This window comes from Acanthopagrus latus, chromosome 13 (genome assembly GCF_904848185.1).
Source record: "Acanthopagrus latus isolate v.2019 chromosome 13, fAcaLat1.1, whole genome shotgun sequence".
Taxonomy (NCBI): domain Eukaryota; kingdom Metazoa; phylum Chordata; class Actinopteri; order Spariformes; family Sparidae; genus Acanthopagrus; species Acanthopagrus latus.
In genome coordinates this window covers 23,438,808-23,464,839 of record NC_051051.1, presented here as the reverse complement: position 1 = coordinate 23,464,839, position 26,032 = coordinate 23,438,808, and the positions used below count along the sequence as shown (strand labels likewise).

At 40.3% G+C, this 26,032-nt stretch overlaps 1 protein-coding gene across 3 annotated transcripts in view; it reads right to left on the bottom strand.

Moving 5' to 3' along the window:
• Positions 1 to 26,032, bottom strand: part of tcf7 (transcription factor 7) — a 119,993-nt gene that overhangs the window by 87,690 nt on the left and 6,271 nt on the right. For all 3 annotated transcript variants that reach the window (XM_037120109.1, XM_037120110.1, XM_037120111.1), the window contains exon 2: positions 21,003 to 21,159. In XM_037120109.1, the coding sequence (XP_036976004.1) occupies positions 21,003 to 21,091 (89 nt within the window). In that variant the 5' untranslated portion in view covers positions 21,092 to 21,159. The remainder of the gene's footprint in view (positions 1 to 21,002; positions 21,160 to 26,032) is intronic.

Here is a 26,032-nt window from a genome sequence, read left to right as displayed (position 1 = left end):
AACTGGAACCACTTGTGTGCTTTTTATTGGTAGTTTTCCTACAATCAAAACCATGTCCATGAAGGCAGCATCCAGCCAGCAATGTGGAACCTCAACAAATCTTTTCAACAGTTTTATATCGTGTTGAACTTTCTGCTGTGTAAACTCATGTCCTCCTCCGACAAATATCCAACAATAAAATGGTTCCAAGCAAGATTAAAGGTCACGACTCAAATATTAACAGAACCAAGGCAACCATCGAGCAGAAAGCAGAAAACGGTTAAAGAAGATGTTCCGTTATTCAGTTTTTGAATTGCCAAAAGTTCTTCTGCAGATGTTTGGTTCCACTCATCTTACATTAGCTGAATTATTGCTTTGCAGACAGTTTGTATTTAAAATGTACTCTTCAATTAGTCCAACAGTTTATTTGAATAATGAGGTCGACTTTTCGTGGGTTAACGAGAGCCACGTAGCTCCTGTGATGGTGGGAGGCTGAAAAACCTTTGAATCATTTCAGAATTTCAAACACTTATTTGAGTAGTGGCACACGGAGGTGGAGACATGAGTAGCAGCTGCACCGCCAAGAATAAAGGTTACAGCACAGAAAAAAAAGGGACCGTGAAGAAAAAAATGTTCCCTCCAACAGTTACCAGATGTCCTTGAGCAAGGCACTCAACCTGCACCTTCTCCTGTGAAACCACTCACACGCACACAATTCAAAGTCTGGTTTCAGCTCTCATGTATCCGTGTGAAAACTGAAAACTTAGCACACAGGCTCAGCAGAATGAGCCCCAATTTCTTCTTTTTAAAACAGAGAGAGAGAAGTTGATATCTTGTGCCAGATAATGAGGCTCTAGTTTGCTGAGTGTTTGCTGATTTGAATGTGTCTGTCTCTTTTGATTTAGCAGAGTGCCGTCCCTTTACCTCTTCGTTAGCTGCTTATCAAACATTTATGAGCTGATATCACAGAACCGCGGAGGGCTTTGGGGGTGAGATCAACAAACATAAACAGCAGCCGAGGAGAAGAGCTTTGAAAAACACATCGCTGGCCTTTCGGCGGAGAGGGGGATCAGCGGACGGAGATGCGAAAACACTTTTCTCGTGACTCAGAGATCTGAAATGTAATGAATGTACATTTTTATCTCGTCCAGAGCAGCCTTAAAGAGTTCAGCAACTACATCGGAAAAAAAAACACACAGCGACGACGCCTTAATAAAAAGCTTTTTGATCGATTTACAATCAAACATCTTTGTGTACTTATGGCCAAATTTAAAGCACCGACCCATGTGATAAATAAAATAGCGAAGATCCAAACTATAAAACTGCTCTTTTCTTCGCCAACTGAGGACTTGACAGATACATTTCACCTAATCTTTTCCAAGGATCTTCTTCTAAAGTGCAATCCTTTTTCTTTTTTTTTTTTCATTGTATGCTATCTGTCACCGTGTAAGAGAAGTTCGCCCCAGTTTTTGTTGTTGTTTTATTTTGAAGCCTCTATATATCTCTGTTTCACAGCTCTCTCCTCCCTGCACGCTCAGAGGAAAAGAGAAAAAAAAAAAAAACGAGCGAGCTGTGGTTGGAACAGCTCCATCTTCACTCAGGCCTGCTTCAGTTCATGAACTTTTTAAAGCCGTGCATTAACAAATCATGCCCGGGCTTATGAAAAACAGGTCTGATAGTGACTGGAAATAGCAGCACAAGAGCTCCTGCGCCACACCGTGTCACCACACTTAACACATGCACACAGACACACACCGCCAGCCTCGTCTCGGTGCGTCACCGAGCCGGCTGAGGTGAGGCGAGGTTATGTTGCAGGTTGAAGAGAAAAAAGGCTGTTTTTTGAAAAGTCTTCCATGACAGGCTGCCGATAACTTTGCTAACTTGCTCGTGTCAAACGCCTCATTTTCTTCAAGTTCTCGTCACAAACTAACACATGCGCTTCATGTGTTAGTTTGTGACGAGATGTTTGTGGCCCTTCAGTTCACGCCACCGACTGAAGTGAAAATATTTGAAGGCGACGAAAAAATGATCACAGTGAAGTAAGATGAATGCATTTGCAAAGATGTAAGATGACATGATTGATGAGTAATCCATAAAACATAAAACAAACCTTTTTTGTGTGTGTACAATCAGATTGCATTTATTTTTTTCTCTCTAGCTTCCAAGTCAAGATTCAACAAATGGCTTTTTTTTTTTTAAATAAGGCACAGTGAGATTAAATGCTCATCAATACTCATTTACAAATGTCTGATCGCTGTTTGTTTTTTGTTGCCTTCATTTTATACATCGAGTGTTTTAAAGAAACTTTTTAATGTTGTCCTAGTTCAGTTGACTTTATGTGAGTTGCATCAGAGCCACATTGCACATGTTTTGCAGTAGGGAAGTAGATTCTGCAGTGGCCCTGAACATCACAACACAATGTCATTAAAACCATGACATTTCACAAAACACAGCAACGCCTAAAAACATGACATCATTTCCAAAAACAAATGTCATAAAACACAACATTTCTCAAAACCAAGTCAGATTTTCAGAAAACACACTTCATCAAACAACATTCGCAAAACACAACAGAAACCTTTTGTGAAACGTGGTTGTGTTTTGACCTTCAGGGCCACCGTAGGATACAGACAGCTACTGCACCATCACTTCCACACTGCTCAGCTTTGTCTGTAACGCTAAAACGAGTAGACAGATAATGAGATTCATTCATAAACGACATAAAGACATAAAGGGAGCGTAACGCAGCTCTCTATGTGGAAAAACATGACAATCAAACAGCAACCGTGAAGAGATTCAAGTCTTCTTCAGACCTCCAGAGATGTGGCTGATTTGTCAAGCTGACTGAACAACTTGTTTTCTTGGATCGGCGTTCTTTTCGGTTCCATTAGATGAGAATGACGAGGATGAGGAGGGAGATCAGACCCTGCCCTCCGGTTTACAGGTTACTGTGCCCTCCACACACAATCTCCCCCTCGCTCTCTCTCTCTCTCTCACACACACACACACACACACACACACACACACACACACACACACACACACACATACTCAGCTCACTGGCAGCACGGGGAGAGACGTGCTGTAATCTGGGAGGCAGGGAACAAAGGGCCTCGTTAATGCAGAGACTCGCCGGGGCCTTTGATGTGGAGCCAAGTCATTCACTCCTCGCTCCTCACACACACACACACACACACACACACACACACACAGAGTGAGGCAGAAACATGCGTATGTGTACACAGAGACACACAAGGAGACACACACACACACACATACAGCCTCTCACCACAGAGCGCCTCAGACACACACTTTTACAAAAAAAGAAAATGCTGAAAAGAGTGTAATCTGCCCGAGTTCGAGGCAGCGCGCCTGCTATTTAAAGCTCGATACATTAGATCTGAATCAGCCGACTCTACACACACACACACACACGCTCACACGCTGATGAACCACAGAGCTGCAGCATGGCTCGATGGAAACTTGGTTGCTTTCTGTTGCATGTCTTCATGTGTGATGATATCAATTCCCACTGTTTTGTTTGAGCGAGGAAAAAAAAGTTAATTCGAGCTTATAAAGTTTGGAAATTAGGAAGCCATTTTCTCAATTAGTAGTAGCATCACGGATAACAGCAGCTGGGGCAGCATTTACCAGGTGTAATACAATAAATATTTACACGAGGAATTAAACTTGCTAGGGTTTTACGCATGTTCAGAAAACCAAGCACACCTAAATCTGTGTATATCTCAGTGGTAGGATTAATATTTAACAGTGGTGGTGGTTGTATTTTTAATGTTAAAAAAATGTCTATATCACATTATGAGTTTACAACAAACCATAAATATATTCATATAAGCTCCAAAGCAATATGGCTGAAGATTCAAACAATATCAAAATCTCCCCCCACTTTTACAGATGTATGTCACATTCTCTTCCTTAAAAGGGCTCTGTCTTGTTTTGTAGTGGAAATACAAGCTCAAGAACAAGATTTTTTTTTATATTTACAATATTAATGAGACTATAATACAAAGAGGACTCGGAGATATTTATTTTTCCATGACTGGATAAACAAGCTGTTCTCAGAGGAAAAATAACCTCTCCCAGAACACTTTGCTGCCCTTCTGATGTATGTGTTTGAAGCTAGAAAGGTGGCGGGGTCCGCCAAAAATAAACAATGAAGGCAGGGTTACATTTGTTCTGTCCTTTAAGGTCAGTTCAGTTTTAAAAGTCATGAAAACAAAGAGAGTTTGTTTATTTAGATTAAAAGATTAGATTAGATTTTAAAAAAATAAGTCACTGAAGATCTTTTCTCTTCTTATTAAAACTTCTTCCCCCAATTGACACAGTGCACCTTAAATAATCACGGCCTCTTACTTGACCAACACTCTTTCTCCCTCATCACACTGACAGTGGGACAGTAGTCGAAGGTGTTGTCTCTGACGCTGCTTCTGGTCGGGAAAATCAAACCTAATAATGAAGCGAGTGTAAGTATTTGAAACGCTGGCCTGCTGCACGGCTCGCATCTTGTGTGGCTCCCTCTTAACAAATTTCATATTTGCTCGTCATTGTGCGCGGACGGAAATAAAATTCATGAAACAAACCACTTTAGAGGAAACCATATGAAGTCGTGAGAGCAATGTGAGCATTTTTTGAAGGATATATGCTGTGTTCACTTGAGGATTTTTTAATTAGTGTGCTTTGAACTTTGCGGAGGTCATGAGATCTAACATCCCACTGAACGCTTATCTGCGGCTAATTTACTGCCTTATGGGTTCTGTTTATTATGTTGGACATAAGATGCTCGATGTAATGTATGTCAGCCATGAAATCTCGTCTCCTTATCGTCCAATATTACCATAATTGCATTTGCTGCTGCGAGCACCACTTCTTCTGCTGCTGCTGCAGCTGTAACTAATACTGATGTCAGGACAACAGAAATGTAAGATGATCTGACTAAAATGGCAGACGATAAAGTGAAGGAGAAGCTTTTAATGTGGAGTAAATCACACAGCTGTCCACGGTCGAAGTAGCTCGACTTAATCTTTGAGGAAGCTGATATGCTGAATATTCGTGGGACTAATTTGTGTTGTTTTCCATTTACTTCTGCTCTAACATGATGATTTAAGGTGTCAGTTTCCCACGAGATGCTCTGCACGCTTAAATGCTGTTGGATTTAAAGTTCCCCTCTGCTCAGAAATGTGTTTTTCTTCTAGTACTTTCAGCAGAGCCTCACTGTGCTCCTGCAGTATGTGTGGAGTTCATCACCAGAAGGCTTGTTTTATAACACACTCATCTGCAGATTGAAAATCCAAAGTTAAGGATCAGGCCGACCAGCAGGAATTTGTGACATCATAAATAGTTTGGAAGCCAGTCCTGGTCCAGTATGTGTGAGGTGGACATCAGATGCCTGCTGTGCCAAAGCCACGAGGATGAACTTTACAGTGAATTAGGAGACATGCATGTCCATGGGTTAAACTTCTGAATGAAGTTAATTTAAGTTTTCATTCATTTCATTTTTGCGTCAATGCATCATTCTGAAGTAAATGTAGATTGTGCAGTGTAATGGCTTTAGAATGACAGAATCAGCTAAAGCACCATTTGCTAAAGACGACTACTGGCTGGTGATCCAGTCCAGCTGGCAACCCGGAACCAAATTTTATCTGCTTCAAATCTCCATTAGAAAATAACAGAATCAATACAACTCACATTTTGTCCAACACACTTTCATATCTAGAGATGGACAGGTTGAGTGCCAATAACTCCCAAAACAATATATGTCACCGTATCAACAATTACACGACAGCTTAACAGTGACGTATGTACCACATTTTTATCAAACAGTTCCATGTTGGTAAAGTTATGGCAAGTAAACTACTTGGTTAGGTTCAGGGAAACATTGTGGTTTGGCTTAATATTACTTTATTACTTAGTTAACTGCAGATGCACGATGTACACGATGTTAGTGAACTGCATTAGTAAGTTAAAATAATTTTTGGTCCTCCCTCTGTGGACGTCCTTGGTCTTTATACTACTTTACCTCACTTCCTGCTGTAATAATTACTATGATCACTAGAGGTCGCAGCTTAACAAGACACTTAGAAATGGGAAGCAATAAACTGCTTTAACGTTCGGCCAACATGGTAATTCTTTTGATGAGGTTGTCAAGTGTTTGTCTTGTGTTTGTCTAGTGTTTGTCCAGTGTTTGTCCAGTGTTTGTCCTGTGTTTGTCCAGTGTTTGTCGTGTGTTTGTCTAGTGTTTGTCCTGTGTTTGTCCAGTGTTTGTTTGTCCAGTGTTTGTTCTTTGTTTCTGGTAGCTGCAACTCTGAGAAAAACTAAACAATCTAGTTGTCTCTGTTCGACTGCAGCTACCAAAGTATTGGGCGAATTGAAATTTTGACCTAATGATGGCGCAAGATGAAATTGCTAAAGCTATCACACTTCTGGAACCTTGAGTATCGAGCCATGATTTCACATAAAGTGCTCAGACTTTTAGTTCCAGGAGCTTTTTTTTCAGGAGGATCCTTCTGTCCGCTGTCGAAAAGAGCAGCAGCTGTTTTACAGGTCATTCTTGTGTGACAAACAAACAAGCACTTTTATCCCTAAAAATAGAAAATAGATTCAATAAATTCAACAAAAGCACCCTTGTTATCTCTGAACATCTGAAGAGGAATGTTTCTCATCACATTTCTCAATGATTTTTCTTCCTTTAAAATTGAAGATCCACAGATTTAAGTGGTAGTTAGCAAATGTTAGCATGCTAACCTTAGCCTCAAGGGGTATAAATAAAGCTTTAGAAAATCAAATCTTTTGGGGTCAAACCACTTGTGACTCGCAAACCCTCTTATATACAACATTCAGCATTTCATGGTCGCTGGGCTTTAGCTGCTTACTGCTCTTAGTGTTATAATGATAATCATTTGTCTTAATTTCACCAGTGTTGTTGTCGTCGTTGTTATTATGCTAACCGAGTGGCTAATCCCTCGTGCGATGCAGGAAGCTGCAGCTGTCTGGTTAGTGCGGCCGTTCTGTTGTTCTCCTCTGCCGAACCAACGTGATATTAGTGGTCGGTGCGTTCACCACAGGCAGAGAGGGCCGACTGTCTCTGATGAAGGTTCTGCCCAGAGCCTCGTCCACCAGAACGCAACACACTGCATGAAGCAGGATGTTAATAATCAAAGTCGTATTCCGCCCCGTCTGTCGAGCTTCTCTTCTCTTGTCTTCTCTGCTTTGGTCTCATTTATTTACTGTTTGATGTCAGAGATTCGCTCGGTTTTTAATTTCATATTTGAGTTTCCCTTGGCTCGTTGGTTTTGGCCTCTAATGGATTTAAGAAGACAGAGGAAACGCAATCATCTGCTTTCAATGATGAGACGTTGTTGAAATTGACAAAATTCTTGATGTGATGGCACAGTTTTTACAACATGATTGCTTTTCCCTGACACACTCCTCTTCTTTGGCTGTGACTTAAAACGACTGTTTGACTCGACTGTCTTTAGTCACAAACATTTTACTACTTTGCAGAGTTATAATTACGAGAGCCCACTTGTCAGGCGGTTAACGTTTCTGCAAACCACTGATAAAAGCTACGTACCGTATTGACATTTCTACAAAATGTGTCATACCACATTCACAAATGTCTGGCAGTGTTTACGAACTGTCTTTTATATGTGGAGGTGGAGGGTGATCCGGCAGTGGAGACACATACGACAAGGCCATAGCTCAAGTCTGTGTTTCAACATTAGTAGGCGTCACACAACAGGGTATTTTTAAGGAGACCATGGGACAATTTCAGGCCATGTTTGTTGCAGTTTCACTAAGCATGCAGGTTTTGTGCCTTAACAATGTCGGGAAAATAACACTGAAAAATGTAACCTAAAGAAACTTAAAGCTGCATCATAAAGGAGTAAAGTTCAACACATTTCTTCACAAATTCAGAAACGCAAAACTGCCAAAATTTATTCTGGCAATCTTGTAGTTGTTAGCGTCAGTTTTTTTCTTTGACGCATTTCGTCCTTTTGACCGTCTTTCACTTGCCTTGGAAAAGCTGTATTGTTGCAGCGGATTCATAATACGTTCTGAATAAACTCAGAAGGCTTCTCAGTCATTCCCTGTTTGCAGCCTCCCATGAAAACCATGTTTAAAATCGTCACTGAACCAAATCTCAACATTTGTCTTTGCTGCGTCTACCTTTACATACTGGTTTGAGTCCGCTGGCACGAGGCTGGAAAATGATTATAAAAATCACTTTGTAGCTGGCACACAGAGGAACTTGTGGTGGTGCTGATGATTTAGCCATGCAGCGTCCACAGATGGTCCTTTATGTGGAGTTTAATATAAATGGCAGAGCAGGGCAGAGAGTGTGGGTGGCCATGTCCGTACTGAAGCAGCGGGCAGCTCAAGGGTAGTGGCGGCTGATGATGACCTCACACACACGCGCACACACACACACACACACACACACACACACACACACACACACACACACACACCATGGACACACAGGACACGATGGAGCTTCCAAAACACTGATTTTGCTTTAACAAATCAATACCTTATGAACTTTTTTGACCTCTTCAGAAAACATTTCTCAGTTTGGATCAAACCTCAGTGAACGTTCGCCATCAGCCAGTTCCAGCGGCTGCATGTGTTCACAGGAGGGAGCAGAGACCTACATGTACGCGAGCACACACACACACAAACACACCACACACCACTCACAAACCCTCGATGACAGCCGCGACACACCAGACAATTCACCTCCAATGACAAGGAACAAAACTAAAACTAAAATCACAATTACAGCCTCGACAAATCCGCCATTGTATTCGCTCTCCTTCGGGGTTTTTAAAAAAAAAAACAACAAAAAAACAGAGGAGCGTCACAAATCCAGAGAGAGATCAGAGCGCTCTCAAACTAAGCCTCCATTTACTCTGATGGCAGGCCTATTAAATGCATGCGTCCACAGTGGTCTCTTTCTAGTGGTGAGTGGGCGGCTCAGAGTCCTGCAGTTGACAGTTAGCAGCCGATTCTGGGATCAGTTTTTCCGCAGCAAAGGGACTGATGTGGCCCAGAGGAGGATGTGGAATCGTATGATGGATCATTGTTTAGGTTTGGGGAGTGGGTGTGTGAGCCTGTGTGTGTGTGTGTGTGTGTGTGTGTGTGTGTGTGTGTGTGTGTGTGTGTGTGTGTGTGTGTGTGTGTGCATGTGTGTGTGAGTGTTTCCATGCCTGTTCACGCAGACGAAGATCAAGGATTCAGGATCGGCCCCACAGTACGAGCATACATGTGTGCAGACAAACATCTGCATGGAAGCAGCAAACATATGTACTAGTGTGCACACTACACGCACACACACCTAAACACCACTTAGATACAAGAATGAAGTCGTAATTAGTGGAAACTGGTTGAATAAAGTGTCATTTCTCGATCCTAAATCAGCTGGTTTATTCTCCCGTAAAGCACCAATCAACTGACAGTCCTGCCCAGTAAAAACATGAAGCTCCATCTCGGGGGATCTTTAAGTTTTTAAGTGTTCCTTTGTGGAGAACAATTAGTTTAAAAAAACGTGTTTACTATTTGTTGTTTTAGATTAGTTGAAAACGGCTTGTTGTTACTGAACTTGAAGCTGCTCTGCAAATACAACCAGATGAAGATATCAGAAGTAAATTACAGTAAAAATACATCAAACAACACCATGAACTCAAGAAACACGTTTGGAACACCATCAGTAACAGCGTTATCAATATTCTTCCTGTAAGTCTGCAGTCTTAAGGGGGGTCGTTCTCCAGAATCAATTTCAGGCATCAGGCCTCTATAGTCAGAAAATCTAAGGTTTAAATTCATAGAAAATTCCTCCTGCATCTGTAAAAATATCTGAGAACATAATACATGATTTAAAAAATTATATATTTTTTACTTTATTTATTATTTCAAAAAATAAGTTTACCAGTTTCACACAAGGTTGTTTTTCCTATTTCATAACTTTTTTGAGATACTGTAAATGTCTTTTAAATAATATGAACTGTGGCTTTAAATAATATCATGATATTTTCTGGCCATTTCGCTATATATGATATATACCTGGATATCATGAACTTAAAAGTACTTCATAAATATAAATATAAAATATTACAGCAAGCCCTATTTTAGTATAACTACTGTGACACTATTGTATTGATGACTATAATTCTCTAGTGAGCTGCTCTAATGTAATTTATCATCTGCTGTGTTCGAAAATGTGTGTGAAAAATCAAGTGAGTCTGAAGAGCTCATAAAAAAAAAAAAAGAGAGAAAGTCACGGAGGGAAACACACCAGAATAGCTCATCGGGTCATACTGCATAATTAAAACAATGGAGGGTGAGCATGCATGCAATGGGAGGAGGTTCAGATACAAATAAAGTTGTTGACAAAAATCTGAAGAGCTCTCTGCACAAACTTTGCATGCACTGCAACGCATTTTCAGATCTTAGTTTCATATGATTTCTAAACTGATTTATGGATGTTTACGCTTGACGTCGAGGACAAAACTCAATAGTTTATGACTGTGAGAAGACATTCTGCTTAAATGTGCCAACCAGGTGAAAGAGTTCATCGCGTGCTCCAAATGAGTGCTCAGTTACACCCCTCATAAAAAGTCCTTATTTATCAATCAAAAAGAGTGTTCGAATGATAATGTGGATCGCCCTCGAGTTAAAGTTTCACAGATATATTCAGTTTTCCTCTGCGTGATTGACACTTCACACTATCTCTTACTTGCAAAAGCAGAAAGAGGTAGAAAGAGATGCAAAGGATTGTGCAGGACTGTGACAACGTGAGTAAAAAACACACTGTGTGGAGTGTTTCTGTGTGAGTTGATCCTGCTGATCACGGTGATTTACTCCTGTTACACATGTAATGAGAAAGCCCGGACCGAAACAAAGGAAAATATGACGCTACTTTCACGTCAAACAGAGCCAGGAGCCCAAGCTGCCACCGGTTCAACTGTTTCTGCTCCGCTCTGTAAGAAGCCTCAAAATAATGTTATTCTGGCAAAGACGCGTTCTTGTGAGACTGATTCAAGGCTGGTGGAACTTCTTCTTCAAAGGTTTTACTTTATGCCTACATTGAAAATAAAAGTTTGAGAGAATTGAAAAAAAGATGTAGAAACAGAAATAAAGACAGTTACAAATGGATAAATATTTGAATTTCCTGGCCTTCATGTGTGTAGTCATGTTATTTTCTTGCTCTACTAACATCTACACAACCTCAATTTCAAGAATAAAAGGGAGAGCAGTTAAAGTACCGAAGGTCACAGTGGGCAGAGAATGCTCATCCTTCGGCTCTCTGTGATGTTGTGAAGTTTCCTTAGCATCGCAGAGAGCAGCCCGAGCAGCCTCCATCCGAGGCCAAGGTCAAATGTGGGGAGTGTCGTGCAGGACAAGGAAAACATCCTGGCAACCCAGAGTTTTCCTCTGCTGAACTGGCAGCAGTCGTGGAAATAGGACGGAGAGATTGAAAGAAAGGAGTTTCTGCAAAAGCACTGAAATCGTGCAGTCCGTATTTTGAGTCTTTTTTCAAATTTATGACTTGTTATGGGACTGACATTTAAAGTGATTTAATCTATTTGTATCCCTAAGCATAATTCGATTTTGGTCAACAACAGGCTTCTTCTTTTAGAGGTAGAAGAGACAAATCCTGAAGTATCTAATTACATATCTAATTACCTCATTTAACCTCTTACTGATTTAATGCAGGTAGCTGGCAAAAGGTAATAAACACTGCAAACTGATGAATAAATAAATAAAAATATATTTCCATCCTTATGCTCATCATTTCCTACATTTCCCAGGATGCCCGCTGCATGCATAGCATTGGGCCTGAAGTTTAAAAAGTCTAACTGGAGCAAAAATATTTTTAAGGCAAACACAAAGAGCTTTCATCCCCGACCGTCACATGTCTGCTGGCAGTGCCGCTTTCAGGTCTTTCAAAGATGCTGTGGGTGGAAAAACTTGTTTGTCTCTGCCTCTTCTTTGATGGATTTTTTTTTTCTCCTCTGTACATTTTTTTGGACATCAGAGGAAAACATTTTCTTTTCATTACGCCGGGTTGGATTCCAAATCCTGTCTCTGCTGTTGATGTTTTAGATTGTTGAAAGATGTTTTGTTATCAAACTCGATTAAAGTCGCTCTGGAAAATACGGAATATGTAAATGATTCGGGCAGATATTTTTTCTGAATTTGGCCAGTTATGATGAATACAAAAAACACACCAGTTGCATGATTTTTGTCCTTGCAACTGATGAACTATTTTAGACACAAAGCTGTCGATGTAGTCAGAAAGTTGTCAGAGGACGATGGTCTGGGCCCCTGTCAAAAAATTATGACCTTAAACAAGATGATCAAGGGAAACACATCAATACATTTCACCACATTGTACTCTGCTACCGCTTATATAGATGGCACATTATTTGAGTGACATGCTCTTCCAAGGATGAAGAAGTCTGCATGCTCTTTCCCAAGCTTCAAGCTTTGGTCATTGTTAGGTGGTCAGCTGCTGCTGGCACAGGGAGCTAGACTGACCTCTTGAGGTACAAAATGGAAACTAATCAGGATGAAATGTCCTCAGAGGAAGGTGTGAGCTCCACCACATCAATCCAGCAGAGAGACGAGGGAAGGCTTATGTCAAAAGAGCAAAGTTAAAGTTGCTCTTTAAGCATCTGTTAAATACACTCAACAGACGAGGGCAACCAAAATTACAGATGAGAGGTCGACTGTGACATTGGACGTTGATATATAAACTAAGAAAGTGTTTTTTTTGTAAATCAAAAGCTACTTAGAGGTTTTTATCATGATTTCTAAAACAAAGTGCCATCAAATGTTAACTTGCGTCTCTCAGCCCGAAGGAAAAACCTCTCATTATTCTAACTTATGCAAAATCAGAGGGCACATTATTCATGGAACTGGACTTTGAGAAACGATTTGGTCCCATCTGGGTTTGATCGGCAAATCTTCACAATACTTTTCAGATTCCCCCCCCTTTCTCTACTCGTGTAGCGTATGAAACAGAAAACCCCTTTGGGATTTATGGGACATTTTAGTATGGCTGGAACACTAATGTATTACATACTCACACATCATTTTTACTGTGACTTCTTTCTGTCACATAGAAAAAATATAGACGCCAGAAGAGTTATGGCTCCGGGCTGCTCGAGTTGGTTTGGGAAAAAGCTGGTTTATACTTGAAATGTCGTTTTATACGAACGATTATTGACTGAATACGTTTTTATGATCCAAGTGGAGGACATTTAAAACCCACTTAAAACACACGGCATGAATTCAGTATTTGCATTATATGGTCAGTGGTGATGATCGGCAGGGGTTTCCTTCTTATAAGGATATTCAGAGATTTAAGACTTTCACATGTCTCGACCAGTGTTGTACTCAAGTCATACTTGAGTAAAGATAAAGATATTTTGTTAAAACATGACAATGCTAAAAGTGAAAAGTACGAATAGTACTTGAGTAAACTGTAGAAAGTACCCAGAGGTCATACTCGAGTTAAAGTCTTGAAGCATCTAATGTTAAATGTACTAAAGTATTGAAAGTGAAAGTAAAGTATGACTATATTTGGCTTTGATGCAGCATGTAATCTATTAACTACTACTGTATAAAGTTATCAAATACATTTAGTGTTTGTCTCTAAAATGTAATATAATCAAAACTGTAACTGAGTAAAGAACTTCAGCAGCTGTACTTAGTTACATTCCACCAGCAAAATAATTTTTCTTGACTCTATTACCATCGTTTATCAGTGTTTTTAATGTGGAAAATAACTCGAGTGAATACAATCTACTCAAGTACTCTACCTGTACAATTTAAAGGTACTTGCATATTTTCCATTTTATATAGCTTTATAGTTCTACTCCACTACATTTATCTCACAGCTTTAGTTACTTTCAGATTACCTTCCAGTCCGGTAAAAAATCTCCAGATGTGTTGATGTTGGATGTTTGTAATAAACTGACAGCGTTGTAGAGAGTACCCAAAGGTCATACTCGAGTAAAAGTACCTAATGTTAAAAATACTTAAGTATCAAAATTACAAGTAAAAGTCAATTATGTTAGATCGAATGACTATCAGAATCAATGTGACAATGTGCGACTCTGGCTCTGACGCAGCATGTAATCTAAAAAGTAACTTGTAACTGAAGTTATCAAATAAATGCAGCAGAGTAAAAAGTGCAAAACATTCCCCCAAAAATGTTATGGAGAGGAAGTATAGTATATACAGTTCAGTACAGTACTTGAGTAAATGTATCTAGTTACATTCCATCACTGCTCAACACAAAACTACTTTTATTTTTTGCATTTGAGAAAATCCTATTTCAAAGTCACAGAGCGGTTTGTCAGAGATATGTTGAGTTATTAGTGTTATTGTGTGTTTTTCATTTATTTCTGGAGGAAAAAAAACATCCAAAAATGAGCGAAACAACTCTTCATATTTTGAAGCATTTTCCAGCTGCTATGAGTTTAAGAGAGGAGAAACAATGCTCCAGTTAGAAATCTATAAAATCCAAATAACTGTCACAAACATAACAACAAAACTAGAAGTATCTGTGCAAAATGTATAAGTGACTCTAAAGTGGCTAAAAAGCAGGAAATTGGCAGAAAGTCCTTCATTCCGACGCTGCAGTCTATGTTTCTACGGCACGGATCGCCAATAGTTTGCCGATGTGCCTGTGAGAGCTGTCAGGGGGCGATTTACACGTCAGGCTGAGGCATAATATAATCCACTGATATGAAATCTCTGAGCCACTGTGCCGGCTCGGTCGTATGAGAAGCAGAGGCCTTGTAATCTTTTCACTGTGTCTCGCTTCTTCAGTGCGACACCGGGAACGGGGGGGTTAATTACATTAATCCAAAACAAATAAACGGTTGGCAGCCCTTGAAAGGCTGTGGGAAATGGTTGGAGATTGAACCGACTTTTGAGTCCCCAAACCTCAAGCTTTGATGGTTTTTACTTGACTCAGAGACTGAGAACACAGATTGGATATCCAACTGGAACTGAACTGGTCCTCGCTGGCTCTCGCTCCTTCTCTGCATCTGTCTTCCTCTCTGTATTTTTCTTTCCTCTCTTCCTCGGCCCTCTTCCTTTTACTTACGATCGCTGCCTCTTTCTCTTTGGACTTACTCTATCCTTCACCCTTTTACTTTTACTCTTGCAGAGCACGTGGGGCCAACAAATGACTGAAAGCAGCATCAGCTGAATTAAATTACATTTTAATTTTGTTGCTGTTAAGCTCCTTAATAAAATGTTCTTTTCTGATTTGACTGCGATTATTGAAAACCCATCTGGAGATAATGTAACAACTTCTTTTATGTCTGAAATTCTCCATTCTAGTAAACCTCCCCTTGGACCCTGGACCACGTTAATACGACTCTAAACAACCCCGAAAATATTTAATAGATTCATTTTGTTCATATATTATTTTTGTTTGTTAGTCTGTTGTATGGAAACTTTGAAACAACTGCAGATGATAAGACGTTAAGTTGGTGGATATGAACAGATCTGCATTTTATAATAATGAAACCAGACTTAAATAGATTGTTGGCTTGATTTCAATGAATGCCTTCATTTGAATTAATTTTGTTTGATCCCAATTCCTGGTCCCCAGAGGATGGATCCTAATAGCTTTGGCGATCCCCCTCACTTTTCCTCTCGTGCCACCGTGAGCTGAGGTTGACATTTACGGTTTTGAGTAAAAATAGGATTGCAAAAACTTTGGTAATCCTTTCGGTTTTGTTCCCATCCTAAGAAAAATGATCAGATTCGACTAAAAGTAAGCCTCTAGTGGCTGTGATAAGCATTACAGACTCAAAGGAGGAAGTGAGGAGAAATACTGTAGTGTAAGGACTGACAGGTCTGTTTAGGGGGAGATCGGGGACGGAGTGTCGGGAAAAACAAGCAATCTCATTTCATCGATGAGGTCACTACTTGTGTCCAGTGTGAGACCAGAAACCAACCGTCAGCTCTTTTGACTTACTTGCTTGGTTTAAGGTAACGTGGGTGTGTTTGTAATGGACTCTGAATATACCACAGTGTTTTCCTAAACCTAACCAAGTAGTAACCTCATTGCATTGTCAGCTAAATTGTTCAGAACTATAGTTTGGAGCTAAGTGCTAATTACTAAATGCTAGAATGTAAATATGATAGACTGTAATCAGGTTTTGGGTCTACGGCCTAACGCTGGTTAAAATTTTGCAATTAATAAGATATGACAGCATCAAACATGCATTTAAGATTAAATCTGATGTAGACACTTTGTAATAACATCTTCAAAAATAAATGTAATTGTACGCAACTGTGTAATGTGCACTGCAGGGGTTTTCACAACAAACATCGTGATTTGGTCTATAGTAAACATCATTCCATATCATTTATTCATGTTAGCTTTAGCATCTGTTGTACCTAACAGAGCTGTTAGCATGAGTTTTGTTGAGAGTTTTATGCAAGAAAAGCCCAATATTATTTGACAGTGTCAGGTCTTTGTTTGGGTATCTATTTTGCAGCTCCGCGCTTTTCTCACAATGTCAGTAAACAATCACACTAACTTGCATAATGCTTGTTCACAGCCAACAAACCTTGTAATGAGAAGGGACGAGGGCCAAACCCAAACCCTGCTCATCCTGCAAACTATGGTTGTGAAATACTTTCGCTCCACCATACAATAAGTGTGTGAGAAATAGCTGTGAATGGGACTCTTCTCACAGTATATCATCCAATACTTTGTGGACCAATCTTGGGAACAAACATTATTCTCCCAGGCCCTGTTGTTTTAGAGTGTACTTGTGCATGTTCGGGGTCATGACGATGATTTATTGTGATGGCACCCTGGAAGCGCTGCACAGCCCAATTTGTTTTCGGTTTTCCTGATTGGGAAGATTATAGAGCCTTAGTTGCGACGGCGACAAACGTGTCACCGCACATATCTCCACTCTGGCTCCGTCTGGTTGTTATAAACACACAGGGAAAACAATCGGAACCGTTTCTTGATGTTCGGGCTGAGATTCACCCGATATGGCACTCGTTTGGATGTCGCGGTGATGTATAGCTGCCGAGGGCTTTCTAATGTTTTTTGTCAAACCTTTATTTAGGGTTTGTGTTTGACAAAATGTATTTGTCTGGGAAGAGTCATCGAGGTTTGAGGTTGCATCATCTGAAGTAAAGTCAGCGGGATCAAGGACGAGCAGAACTGGTCTTTTCCTCATTGACTGGGTTTAAGAGATAATACACACTTCATCACAGCTAACAAAGCCTGACTGAATGGAGATGTGACACTGACCGTCTGAGCTACATCTGTCGTAACATGCAATTAACATTTCTTTGTGATATGTGAAATCATCTTAATTGAAATGTTTTGTTTTTGTGCAGGGAAAACGTGAGAAGCATTATATATTCTGACATAAATGTTTGTGTTCCAAAAACTCTCTCTGTCATTTATTTAATTACTTTCATTTTGTGTAGTTTTGCTGTTTTTGAGGCAGCATGATGTATAGATGAAGTCAGAGGGAGTTTTTGCTTTTAGTTTTTTCTACATTTCTGTCATGATCAGGGCCTCTTTCATTCATCAACACGTGTTTGACATCAGTGCCAGAGCTGCACAATCAAAAATAATTCTCGCAAAATAATAAAAATTGCCAATATGACTTAGTTTTCCCTCTCTAGAGTAATACTTCTATTATTTGGCCAGACCGGTTTACGAGCATTAAGTAGCGGGCTTAGTTTAATTGACTCCTTTCTTTGCAGAAAGAAAGTTTGCTGATGGAGCAAACGATGCGGACATGCGAGTGGTTTCAGATTTCACGTGAACCTCGTGTAACGGGCGACCAACGGACACGGAATCCATTTGTGCGTCGTTTTACGGAAAACTTTGTGATATTAAGAGATGTAGACAAAGTCAGAGGGTTCAAACCACATAGAGACAATACTGTGTCACACACATGTCTACGTATCTCTATCTGTACCTCTGTGGGGGTGTAAGGGACTCGTGTGTGAGTGTGTCTGTACGTTAGCTTGAGGTGGGCTTGGCATTTAGATTTAACCGTCAGCATCTCCAACAAACAGGCACGTTTACACCCAGACAAACAGTTGCATCTGATTTCTTCACATCTCCTCGAGTTGAAAGGGCTCCTCACATCTACAGTGAGACCCCGAGGCGTGATTGTTGAGGATGTACAGCATTACACAACCAGTGAAAGATCTCAGAGCTGATCAGACGCCCCATATGGAAAAAAATGCTTTCACCACTTCAGTATCACAAACTGTAACCTTTATCTCAGGTAGCTGTGTTCTGTGAATGGAAATGATTTTCGAGGTTTGAGGTGAGAAATTGCACCAGTGATCACAGGACTAAATAAACAGTCGTTCTGCTTACACTGTAAAACCTCAATTCGGTTTTCACATTAACCTTTTGTAAATACAAAAGTTTTGTTAGTTTAGAGTTAATTCATTCTGTATTTGCTTCCTGGAGCTTGTAAACAGGACTGACTCTGACCTGCAGTTTTTTAACTTGAAAAGACGAGTTGAATAAATGTCAGTCCAGTGCTGAGAGTTCACCAAACTCATTGGAATTAATTTCCAGAGACACATGATTAGCATATTCCGAGGCTTCCCAGCATGCATTACTGAGAGTTAAAACTCCACAGAGAGCCGTCCTGTTTGTAGTTTGAAGGGAACATACATGATGGAAACTTGCAGTGCATCTTAACTACGTGGTAAGACAAGTCCTGGTTGCATTTTAATAATAATGAAAATTATGCAGACAGCGATGGGAGCTGAATGCTTCCATTAGCAACTCCCAGTGCATTCTGTCAAAAAAGGATAACTGTCCCTTTCAGTGGAGTAAATGCAGCAACACTGTCTGTAATGTTAATCAGTGCACAACTGAACAATTATCAGTTCAATTTATGATCTTGAATTCATCAAGTTTAATCAAGTTTTGCCACGACTTTCATTCAGTTAAAGCTCAGGGGACCAGAAGAGTGTCATTGTTTACACCTCGCACGGGAGTGTTGGATCAGGACGGGCTGGGTTTGGCTGGTTAGCATCGATTTTTGAATGTTTTCAACTGAAATTTTCCTACTTCGCACCTTTAACTTAGTTTTAAGGTAGCTGGGGATGTTTCCAAAGCCAGTTCTTTTATTTAATGTAGAATACAGACGGATAAAACAGAGTCTTAGAATGAACTAAAGCTTGGAATCATATGTTTTAGGTTTTATAGCAGTGTGCTGACACACTGGACATCAGTGTGGATGGAGACTTTAACCTGAGCAATGCAGAGTGAAAAGTGTGAAGACTCTCATTTGAAACATTCTCTGTTTCTTTTCTGTGTCACTTTCTGTCAAAACTCAACCCCAGAACTACATGATACAAATGATTTCACATGTGCTACCAAATCATGTCAGGCTTGGCATCATACTGTACCAATGACTGTTAACAGGCAGAGGTTAAGGCTGCTTTAAGTGTGAGGTTTTGTGTACACTCAAAAGAGTCTTTGCTGTTCACACATAATCAAGCATGCTTTTTGCGCAAGACTACGCAGCAGTGTACTTTGTGAGGAAATTGTTGGCGATAAAATAAAAGAATTAACCAGAGTTAATAAATTAAATAAAGGCAATAAACGCTGAACATCAACTGAATTAAATCTGTTTGATTAAAAATGTCGTCATGATTCGCAAATATATTCAGAGTGGTGAGAAAAGCCCTGTAGGTTTTTTTCTATTAGAGGTTGAAATACAACATTTATAAAAAGAGATGTGGCGTCACACGACACAGTCAAAATGTGTTATTATATGTATCATGTCTGTATGTGTAGACATGGTTGATAATCTTGTTTTTTTTTTAAGTCACGAAAAGGTGTTTTATCATCCCTTTGACTGTTAATCAAAATGTCAAGAAAAGTGTGGACTGTTTTCAAAATGAAAAATGCTAGTCGTTCAGGTGCTTGAACAGTAACCACAGATTCATTACGTTCATATTCAAGTTAGTAATTTAAAACCAGTTACAGATCCTTAAAATCTAAAAATGCATGGACGATCTGCGCCGGCCCCGGCGGTTTATCTAGAGTTTTCCAGAAGAGAAAGAATTACAGTACTCAGCTGGTGATAAAAGCAGCTGCCTTTCAGTATCTGGCTTCACTCCTGAGAGGATAAAAGGCAGTTTTGGTGATTTTTCTGATGTGAAATTCAAGTCAGGATCAAAACACGCACCAAGGTTACTAGCTCGGAGGCTTGATGTTTCAGTGCCAGGGATTTTCAGTCGGTGCACAGCTTCTCTCTCTTTCTCTTGCTCTCTCTCTCTGGGCCTTCTGCTCCAGTAATTAACCCCAGTAACTTTAATGTCTGAGGAAAGTGTCAGAGAGCAACAGCGATCATTCAGAAAGACCACAGTGATGAGAAACAATACACATCACACCAGAACCCAGAGGAATGGTGTTCATCACGTCATTAACTGTATACTTTGACCATTAAACTGTACCTATTATTTGATGTGACTGGATGTAAATGAATGGAGATGAAGTGGTTTATAACTTGCCATTTCTGAGTCTGCGTGAAGCTTTTGTGTACTCATACAACTGGAGGCAGTCTGTTTGTTTTAAAGAAGTTTGACTCAAATCTTTCCATATGAAAATTGATTTGAGACGTTCCAGCTGTGGCGTCATCATCAGTAAACTTTAATCTGAGATGAGAAATCTCACTTCATAATTCACTTTGAGTTTGTTAATTAAACTAATAGAGACTGATGTATGTATATGTGCATTTCCTTTCTTGAAGAATCTGAAATGTTTTACTTTAAGCAAATGTGCTCGCAGGAACACTGTTAATTCACCAGTGTCTGCACTTCTGGTACTTTTTCCATTTCTTAAAACTTGGATCTTCGGCACAGGGATTTTAAAATTTTTTATATCTGATCCTGGCGTTTGGTGTGATCAGCTCTTAACCAAGTGCAGGCGAGACCCTACAAAAACGCATGAACCACAGCCCTACCTGCCAGGTAGAAACCTGGTAGTCATGAAATTGAATTTGCGCGGCTGCTCCCCGCCTGTGTCTTGGGGCTGAAAGCCGGGCTGTTTCATACAGTAGAAGGCTCAGGCACACAGAGATACCACACCAGCCTTTACCTCCTTTGATGTTGGCGAGGCACCTGGGGGGGAAGAATATGGAGAATTTGTTGATTACAGGGCCCCGTATTCAGTACACACATTGATGCTGCATGCAGTGAGCTAGTGTATAGCAGGAGGCTCGGCGTGGCAGTTTGATAGTTTGTGGTAAAAGTGCTGGCAGGGCCACAGCTCTCCTCTCTCCCTGCCAAGCCTGTGGTTTCATATTGTGATCATCAACGGCAGATGTGAATCAGAATATAAGCTTTTCCTGATCAATGTGGCCCAAAACGTAGGCTTGACTCTGTCTTATTTGGAGTATTGTGTGTCTCTTCGTGACCGCTTTTATCCAAAGGGCCTGAAACAGCCACGGGTGGTGACCCTGCCCCCCCTCGGAGTCGAGCTCTGTCATTACTCACACAGGAGGTTTGCATTTAAAGGTGCCATCTTTAAAGGTGTCTACAAAGCAAAAACTGACGGTGATAATTTTACTCTGAGAGTGTCACAATTAGCACTATACCCGTGTTTATAAGAGTCCACATTTAGTTTAGAGCAGAACCAGATGTGAGTGTACAAGGTGTGAAGTCAACACTTGGTTGCAGATGAGGAAGATAAAACACTTTGGTTAAAAGTTGTAAGAGAGAAATTCCAAGTAATGATGAGCTAATGTGTTATGTGTTTATCTTAGAAGAGTGTTAAGTTGTCCCCATTTCTAACCTAATTGCTTGTACTTTAAACCGTGGGGGAGGAAATATTCAGATCATTATACTCAAGCAAAAGTGCTAAAACTACACAGTCCTGAATCCAAACCTTATCGAAGTAAAAGTATTAGCAGCAAAATGTACATAAACTATTGAATGTCAACGTACTTTACAGCATCATTTTTTTCCAGACAGAATTTTACTATATCTGATGTTTTTGAAATACTGTTCCTACTAATCTGTTTGTCTTGTTTCACTGCTGTAAATGTCTTTTTGCTATGAAAAAAAGTTAACTTGACAAGCTCAGAAAAACAGTCCTGTATTTCCTTGCTAAGTTGTCCACAGTTTTGTTGTCCACAAAACATTTCTGGAGCTTCACAGCAACACAGTGTTGCAGTATTCTCCTGAACAACTGAAGCAGATGGGGAAAATGTTAAAACACAACTAAGAAGTCACTGGAATCATGAATTGGTTAGTAAAAGCGTTATTTTCACCCTTTTTCAAAGCTGATCTCTTCACTGTTGCTGCTAAGCTGAGAGCACCCCGTCTGAGCTCGACTGTGCATCAAGAATTTAAATAACGTCTTTTCAAAAACAGTGTTCTGTTCTGCTGTGAAGCTCCAGAAATATATGTCTTGAACTACCAAATTTCATCCTTCTATCCATCAGCTGGGGGGCAAGAAGACCATTTTTGGGGTGACCTTATCCTTTAAGAAGCAGGAAAGGAAAACATCATTCTTCAGTTTATCAGGAAAAATCTGAACCAACAAATGAGGACAGCTGATGGTTCATTGTTTCTACAGGTGAAAAGTTGTGATCTGAATTCTGAAAAGCGACTTCTAACTAAAGCTGTCAGACAGTGGAGTATTAAATGCAATATTTGCCTCTGAGATGTGGTGGAGAAAGAAGTATAAAGTTGCATCAAAATGGAAATAAAGCATTAAGCTGCAGTGGGTTTCACCCTGCATGGCATCCCTGTTGGGTAATGCTGCTTTCACAGAGCAGCTATGCAGCGTTTCAAAGTCAATCGATGAGCGGAGCAGCATGTGGGAAACATGAGCGCTGTTGGGCAACGCTGCAGCTTCACCTCAGTTTCCACAGAACAAGGCGGCAGGTGGCTGCATGAGCGGCGTGGCAGTGATTATCAGCTCATCTCTGCCAGGCAGATACCGAGAAAATGACTGTTAACCAGCTTACGCTACATTTCTTTGGACGCCATGAATGGGAGATAAAGATCGCTGCATCTGCTACGTACACACAGACGCTGCACGCCCCCCCATCCACACACAGACACACACAACCACACACACACACACACACACACACACACACACGCGCATGCGCGCACACACACACACACACCATCACAGGGGGAATGAGTCACTGCTCCACAGCAGTGCTCTGACCACAGCTGAGTCTTGACACTTTCTCATGCCTCCAATCTATTTACCAAAGTTCAGACAGGAAGGAAACTTCTCTTATTTTTTCCTATCATGTCGACCACTTTTAAACAGCGACGCCGATCAAATAACAAAACAATTGCATTCATTTTTATGTTGTGTTAAGAGAAAACCCACAACGACAAACTGCTTGTTCCCAACTCGTCTTCCCACTTCTGAGCTGAACCTGAGCCACTGCAAGACACGCGACCTCACAGTCAAAGGAGCCTCACAGAGGTCCTCGACAAACTTTGATTTGTTTTCACAGGGGAACAATGCCGCTCTGACACCGGTCCCTGGCGATGTGAAGAGGAAGAAATGCCGAGAGCCGACAGATCTTTATTGTCTCGTGAAACACATTCACATTGTTTCTGTTTTGGAGACATTACATCAGCGGGTTCGTCACGGGACGAGTTGTGGTCGGCTTTTTAGACCGCGCAAAGAGCAATCAGCACATCATTATCAGACACAGAGCTGACTGTCTGCCTGTCCACTTTATTTAAGAAACAGATCTATAAAAGCAAGGGTGGAAGTAACTAATTACAGCTACTCAGATTACTGTAATTAAATCATTATTTGGGATAATTGAACCTTCATTTTTTTCAAGTCTGTAATTTCCCAGGCATTACACCATATAATCTACTTAGTTACTTTTGAAATAATACTTGAGTACTGAGTACAGTTTGATTTGATATCTAAATCTTTCAAGCCTGACATACTGACAAGATCTGGAATAGTGTGCACTTTTACTCAGTTATCATTTGAACACCAGTAGTGTTACTTGTAATTGAGTAATATTCCAGTAATGTAACTATAACTATGTAGATTTTTCAGTACCCTTTCCACAGCTGTACAACAGATAACTCAGTAATGGGCACAAAATGATCCGTGTCTATGTTTTATTCAAACTTTTTAAAATGAGCAGTTGTGTTGTGACACTTCTCTCATCAGCGGTCAGGATGTTGGAGATTTTGTTGCAATGTTTTCGTCCCGGGCACCACAAACATTTCTCCGTATGGGAGACGTCAGTTCGTGACATAAAGACCAAATTTGTTTTGCATTGGTAGTTTTCCTGTTGATACTCCTGGCCTGTTTCCCGGCGGCTGAATGAGTGATTTTTATTTATCCATTTGGACCTGTCATCTCTTTCACCGTCCCGTTTGATGGCAGAAATCCCTTTTGAATTTGAGAGAGTGGAAACTTCGAAACATTAAATCCATTATAAAAACCTTTTAAGCGTGCTGAATATTGCAGACACGAAGGTAAAAAAAAAAAAAAAAAAAAAAAAAAGAAGGTTATTGGCCCTCGGACTATTTGAACGCAGGAACACGAGTTAAGTGATTTACACTCCTGTATTAACCAGACTCTGGATTATGGACTTCCACCCCGAGCTGGAAAAAGCAGCAGCATGCAGTAAAGTCACTGACTCATAGGAGGGTTTGGGATGGATGGATGGATGGATGGATAGAGGGAAGAGGGGGAGGAAGAGGAGTTTGGACCCTGTGTGAACCACTGAATTAAAACAAAAAAAAAGAAGGATGACATACTGCCTTATTTATCCATATGTTGCGAATTATGGCATCTGTTTACAATCTATTTTATTTACTTTGGTGATGCTCGGCCCGGGTTGATTAACATTTTCTGTCGTGTTTGTTGTCTTCTGGAGCGGGATTTGATTGGCACTCGGTGACGGCTGTTTGAAGTGAGCGTAGCGCCGGCTTTGAAGCTTGGGGGGATGAAAGCACCGCATCCAGATATGACTCGAGGATAATCTAGAAATGAATTCTGGCTGCCTCTGAAGGCGACCGACAGGCGACAAACATGTTACTGGTTGTTGATTAAATGTTACTTGAGATTTCAGCGATGCAGGGACATAGAACAGGGATGGGAACTTCCAAACACACATCAGGAAATAAGTTAAATGTGTTTGTTTAATGACAACAAGCTGTGGACGTCGGTGAGCGGATGAAGAACGAGCTATCGCCTCTCATCCATCACGAGACAACGCTCCTTTTATTTACAGGCCGTGCCGTTTTGCAGTTGTGACTTTAATTAATATTATTTATCGCTGCTTCCCGTCACAGCTGCCTTCACTATACACTGACAGCATTAAATTCACCAAAACAGTTTCTACTGACGTTGCATCATGTGTCAGAAAAACGTCGTCCTGTGTGAAAAAGCCAAAAGTTTGTAATAAAGTCAGGCGGCACCGTTTGAAGAATGGTCCAAAAAGCAACTCTTGAAGTTTTTAAACCTTTTTAAGATTTGAGTGTGTCTGCTGCAGCCTGTCACAGGTTAGAGTGACTCGAGTCAATAGTTGAATAACAGGAGAGGTTCACTAATCCGTATTTAATATTCAATGTACTTGTATAAGGTCCTTCTGGCAAGTGAAGAAATATGTCTGGCTTTGACTTTTCTCTCTAAGTTAATCTTATAAACTGAATTTTTTGCATGTTAATCCTTCTCCATAAAGAATTGAGTAAATGCAGGCTCTTTGACAAAATGTGTCTGAGCTGAATATTTTGTGAGCCTCAGACTAGATGAATTGGAAACACTTGAAAACAAACAAACAAAAAAACGACTGAAATATACTCAGCAAAACTTCCCATATGTGTTCCTATATAGGGGGGAAAAACTGATTGCATTCTGATTAATGATGGCAAAGTATCTGGGAGGGAAAACAATGTTTTCTGCTCAGCTTGGTCGAGATTTGTCAACAAATACAAAGGAAACAGATGATTTTAATAATCTATCAATGAACAAAACAAAAATGCAAAA